At 51.8% G+C, this 5660-nt stretch overlaps 2 protein-coding genes across 2 annotated transcripts; one reads left to right on the top strand and one right to left on the bottom strand.

The window, feature by feature from the left end:
* Positions 1-335: 335 nt before the first annotated feature.
* Positions 336-1814, bottom strand: UCRPA7_3929 (hypothetical protein; the record flags this gene model as incomplete). The annotated part of the gene is made up of 1 exon (XM_007916488.1): positions 336-1814. The coding sequence occupies one exon, from the start codon at positions 1812-1814 to the stop codon at positions 336-338; it is 1479 nt and encodes a 492-aa protein (XP_007914679.1).
* Positions 1815-4441: 2627 nt separating this feature from the next.
* Positions 4442-4981, top strand: UCRPA7_3928 (hypothetical protein; the record flags this gene model as incomplete). Its single annotated transcript, XM_007916489.1, has 1 exon — positions 4442-4981. The coding sequence occupies one exon, from the start codon at positions 4442-4444 to the stop codon at positions 4979-4981; it is 540 nt and encodes a 179-aa protein (XP_007914680.1).
* Positions 4982-5660: the final 679 nt, after the last annotated feature.

The raw sequence follows: 5660 nt of genomic DNA, 5'->3' as shown, positions 1-5660 counted from the left end.
GGGGCGTCGTCGCTGACTCCAGCTTGGACTTGGGCTTCAGGTTCAATCTGTCGCTTTCGTAGTCCGGTATCCGCCGGAACGAGGCCTTGGTTCGATGATGCCATTGTCGTAAGATTCGAACTCTTCACCACAAGAGGCGCAGATCCAGCACCGGCACGAGAACGTGCCCCATCATCTGAAGGTTTTCCTTTTACATCTTCCTTGCCGCAGCAATCGTGAACATGCCGACCGCTTCCCACGTTCCTCGACGGCCGCGACAAGGCCTTCTCAATAGATCGGTAGCTGATGATGCCCGTCGGTGTGTTAGGCGTGAGCCGCCAGAGCGTGAAGGACTCCTAACCCAACACAACTGCATAGTGTACCACGTCACCCGTGTCAATACTAAATTGCCCGTTCACATAGGCCATCTCCTCGCGGAGTAGGTAGCGATTGTATAGGCTGGCCTCGCCGGCCCTGGATATTAGGGCAACGCTGTCACATACGTCCGCCGTACGATGGCTGCAGTGTTCGCAGACACAGTAGTTGACCGAGAGGTATGGTGTCGTTACTCTCTTGTGGAATGTGCCGGTTGCGTTAGAGATGACCTCTGTAATGGATGGATGTAGATTGGCGTTGGCGATGAGCAACCAGAACGAAACATGGGCAGAAGCAGCAGGTAATGGTAGAGTTTCGGCTGATTTGACGCCAATGTCGTTGATGTCGCCACTGTCGTGGTGAAATTGTTGAGAACCGGCACGAGAGGGATGGCGCCAAAGGCTTTGGGACTCATCTTGAATGTTGGGGTCTGCGCCGAGAAGACGGATTGCCACCGGTGTGTTGTTGTACGTCAATACGGTTGACGCTGTCTCATCATCGGAAGGTAGGATATGTGGTGCGGCGGTATTGCGGAAGAGGGTGTGTTGTACGACGTCGGCAAGCTCGAGAATAGTGTCGAAGCATGGTAGAGATCGTCTGACAGCGACAATGAAGGTATTGACTTCGCTGATGCTGACATGGTGAGGGGTAGTATCGTCGGCAAGAGGCTTCGGAAGATCTGAGTCACAGACATCATCGCCGAAAATATCGCGGAGAGATGTGTATCTGGGGAACCAGTGGATGACAAGCCGAGGAGTTGGCTTGGCGCCCTTGGCGGAGTTATATGAGGTGCTCGGCATGATGGCTCTGAGACGTCGATTGACAGTCTCCCAGAGCTGGCGTATCTCATCCGGATCAGTGTCTGGCTCGAGAGCTGTGGCAGACTCCGAGAGCTGAAATCCGTACCCGTGAGGGCTGTTGTTGGTGTTGTCGGGGAGAATAGAAGGAGAAGGAGGGGCAGAATGGGAAGTGGTGGAAGTAGAGGAAAAGCTTGGGTGGACATATTCTCCCTCTTTCTCGAAGGGCTTCTGCTGCTCGTTGTTGCTGTTGTGGCTGCCCTGGCTCAAACGATCGTGGTGAGGTGCTGATGATGCCTTTTTGCTGCTTCCTTGGGAATCCAAATCCATATCCAAATCCAAATCTGAGCCGTGTGTGTCGTTGTCAGCCGCTCCAGAGTGGTGGTAGGTGTCTTGCTCTCCCCATGCTTGGTTGACGGCCAACAATGCAGTGCCTGAGACCAAAATCAGTTCGCCCAGTCTACCAGCATTGCATTTCGTTCTCTCTTTCTTTCTATACTCACGCTTCTTCTGCTGCACTTCTTGTTGATGCTTGTGCTGGTAGCTAATGTCATCCCCCAAAGAAGACGAGCACTGTCTCTTTCTTGTCTCACGACCAAGCGAGTTGGTGATGTCCCCCAGCACGAGCCTACTCTGCTGAGTACTTCGGCCGTGGGGGAGCATGATGGAAAGAAGGGAGAAGGGAGAAGGGAGAAGAGAGAAGAGAGAAGGGGGAAAGGTGTGATGATTCGGAGGTGAATGTCGTCTATGATGCCTGAATTATCCTTGTGCGATGGATGATGGATGAACCCTTACTTTGTCTGTCGCGCGTGGTTGTTTTCTTTTTGTTTATTACGCTGCCCACCTACCTGCCGTCCGCTGACGTTAACACTGGCACTGATTCCACACAGTCGCGGGCACAGTCACCGACACAGACACGTGCCTATGATGGATAAGGGGTACCCACCTACCTACGTAGTTACTCAGACCTAGAAGAGGTTTAACCACACGGCAATGAGAAGTGGTAGATGGCCTTCACAATGACACAGGCGTCGACCTTGAACATTGCACAGGAGGCCAGCCTACCTAAATACAGAACACATACACAGCCATATCAGGCAGGAATCGCAGCGCTATTCCTCCTTGTCGCTGCTCATTGACTGCGTTGTCGGGTTGTCGGGTTGTCGGGTTGCGTCGTCTGTCATATCTATCATCAGTGACAGAATCAAAGCACGAGATCATATTGACGGTAAGACAAGCACCTTTGACATTAGATAGCCATTCTTTCCTACTGACGAATATCCTTTCACTCGTTGGCAAACACATCCCCACATCCCCACATCCTTCCTGTCTCAGCAGTAGGCAAACGGGGCTAAAGCCTTCCACAATCCTCGCAGTGCACGGCACGGAGCCCCTAACGGCGTCTACTGCGTCGTCGGTGCATTCATCAAGCAACAGGCACACTTTTTGCTCAGATTCAAGGCTTACCGATAGCAAGCAGGCTAATCCGGAGGGCATGCATCAGACGCCTGCTCACGCAGTGGCCTGTAGCCATTCGCGGTGCATGCTCGTGGAAGCTCTCGGCCGCACCGCGAGGAAGATGGACGCCCAGATACGCGGAGTGCAAGGCGACGGGCAGGACCGAGGTATGCTGATCAAGGCCAGACTAGCCCGTCCCAACGTCCGGTTGGCCGGACCGGACAGTCCCAGAGTCGAAATGCCCGGTAATATGGCGAATCTTTTCGCCGGAGGCTGTGGACAAACTGCCATGTTCTGGCATATAAATATGCTATGCTCTGGCGTGACGGGGTCTGCGAGGCTTGATACATACAGATGTAATGGCGAGCGACAGTCTTCTGCCTCACGGTGTTTGATCCTTTGGCCTGTGTCGAGGTGGTTTGTTGCGCGCGGTAATTACTTGCTTTTAACGTAGAGATCATCTTGGAGCAGCAGCTCGAGGGTCTGTGCTAGGTTCGCTCTGATAATGGGTCTTTCTTGAGCCAGCAGAGGGGCCTAAGGTAGCGAGCGCCCCCATCCTGCCTGGAGGGATACTCGAGTTGCATCTCGGCGGGAATCACAAACTGCTCACACATCCCGCTACGGTTTGTGTAGGAAGTTTAGTATCCAGGCTACCTTTCGTTGCCAACCCTGAAATTTCACGTGGTAAACCCGGGCGCCACCGCCGAGAACAGCCACTTGTCGCGATGGCCATGACTGGCGGTGAAGAATCGTCAAGACCACTACGGTTGTTCCCGTTCCGAACTTCTGGCGGGGTAGTTTGTGTGGTGCTCATATCATATGCGACGAGGGTGCGAGGGTTAAAGATGAAAAGTTGGAGAGTCGACGAAAGTCTCGTGTGGTTGTGGCTGTGCTCCGAATCTTTTACCACACACATGTCTAGCAGAGGGGGCGCCGCCATTGAAGCGATGGCGCTAAACTGGGCAGAGAACGACAAGACAGCTTGATGAGTGGCATCACGGACCCTTCAGTGGTAGGTGCCGTTGCAAACACAGGCGCAGCCATCAATCGAGAATACACAAGATCTTTATTCCCAGACTCAGATCCTGAGGCATAATAGGGGGAATGGGACACGACAACATCTCTTGAGGCGATGACAATCCGGGATATCCAGCTTAGGCGTCTGACTCAAGCTGGACATCAAATACCGAGACCTTGATCAAGACAATCTTCCAAGTAAAAGATAGAAAATTTCACGTCGCAGTCACTGACAGATAACATGGAAACAAGAGACAGAAGCTAACAGACAGGAATCAACTTGTCGAATCTTACCGGTTAGCGGGCTTATTATATATAAGTGGTTCGCGTGTGTAGCTGCTGTGCCCTTTATAAATAGCCCAATCCTGTTTACAAATGTAGCGGGAAGGGGGCTCGGAGCGTCGTAGATGTGATGCTACCTAGATTTTATCCAAGGGTGGCAGCAATTTGATTTCACTTGGAAGGATGCTAGATAGTGTGTGCTTTTCCATTTAGGTCGATAATATCACTCCTTGCCATACATTCGTTTTTCACAACGAGACCCGGCGGGCTAGAGTGGAAGGAAAAATTGCAAGCCCAAGAACCATGCACAGTCGGCGGCGGTGGATCTAATAAACTGGGATCCTCATGGCAGCAGAGAAGGCAGACAAGGCGACCACTGTGTCGCTGTGGGCGGCAGAGGTGGATGAAGGGTGGGATTAACGCGTAATCAGGAGGTCAACAACACCAAGAACACTGCCGGCACCATCATCATCACCTGGAACCGTGATTCCCATCGACAGACAAGAGTGCCGCACAGCTGAGCTCCGAGGCCGATGGTCTGTCTAATGGGCCGAGGGAAGCTGCCGGGACGGTACACGCCTGCGGGCATGGCAGCCATCTTGACAGTCGCATATCCGTTTGACACCTTCCGGAAGCTGATCGACAAGCTGGAGATTGACTGGATGATGAGGGAGTGGGAGATGTTGGAGGTACAATTTGGTTTCTGGAAGGGTATCAACCGGAGTAATCTCTACGAGGTGTTCCTCCCACAGGAAGCTCCCGAGCCGAAACTTACATTGATGGCAGACTACACTGCGTTGCTCGGGGATAAATTCGTACAGTGTCGAAGGGATCTGCGACCATACCTGCCGGACTGGGCAAAAGACCTGGCTCTTGAAGGGGAACTTGTCGACGTCGAAGACCTGGATGGCGACTATGGTGGCGATGTTCCGATAAGTGGTGTGCTTCATGGAGCTGAGGCTGTGTTCGACCGGATGCTTCAAACCACAGCCGATGCCAGCGCAAGAGCTTTGCAGATAGCTGGTCAAGCTTATCAATATAAAGGCGGAAGAGATCCTCCCGATCTGGTCTAGGTACTGGGTTGACTGGCTGGCAAGGACCAACAACTTTGAGGAGTAGCTTATTATACAGTCGCTCTTCCTATAGAGCGCTGGGAGGCTAGAGAGCTTATATGGTGACATTAACGTCTCAATTCCTAAAGAATATATATTGTTGGATATGGACGTCGCCGAGCTTAAGGTTCCGGATGCTAGTTCACGGGTGTCGAGAGCTTACCTTAGCAGCGCTCTGCTGTATGCAGACTGTGCAGACGAAAACACCCAGCTCTCCAGCCTTATGGCGTACTAAGGCAAGCTTGTCGTCAATCTAGTTGAACGTATCACCTCCCTATAGATCGAATTCTTCGTAAGGGCTCTTGCCAACACTACCTCCACGAAAATCGATAAAGATGTCTTTATATTTGATAAGCTCTGTATAGAGATCATCATCCATAGCATCAAGCGAAATCGATAGCGGACAAATAGCTACGACACTACTATTGGAGACGATATGGAGATACTAAAAGCGCCAAGCTCTATCGGGATAGTAAATGATGAGAAGATAATCGATATACTAAAGCTGTCAAAGTGGTAGCTCTGCCAGTTTCTCGTATCTAGAGCGGAACTGTAGGATGTCCTCACAAAGTACTAGAACCGTCCATATTGTCAGAAGTTTAGCCCTAATAGTACTGCCGCTTCCTTTGTTGATCTCTCG

Source organism: Phaeoacremonium minimum (assembly GCF_000392275.1).
Source record: "Phaeoacremonium minimum UCRPA7 unplaced genomic scaffold PA7_03_scaffold_295, whole genome shotgun sequence".
NCBI lineage: Eukaryota > Fungi > Ascomycota > Sordariomycetes > Togniniales > Togniniaceae > Phaeoacremonium > Phaeoacremonium minimum.
The sequence above is the reverse complement of the archived record's forward strand: the minus strand, read 5'-3'. Positions and strand labels throughout refer to the sequence as shown.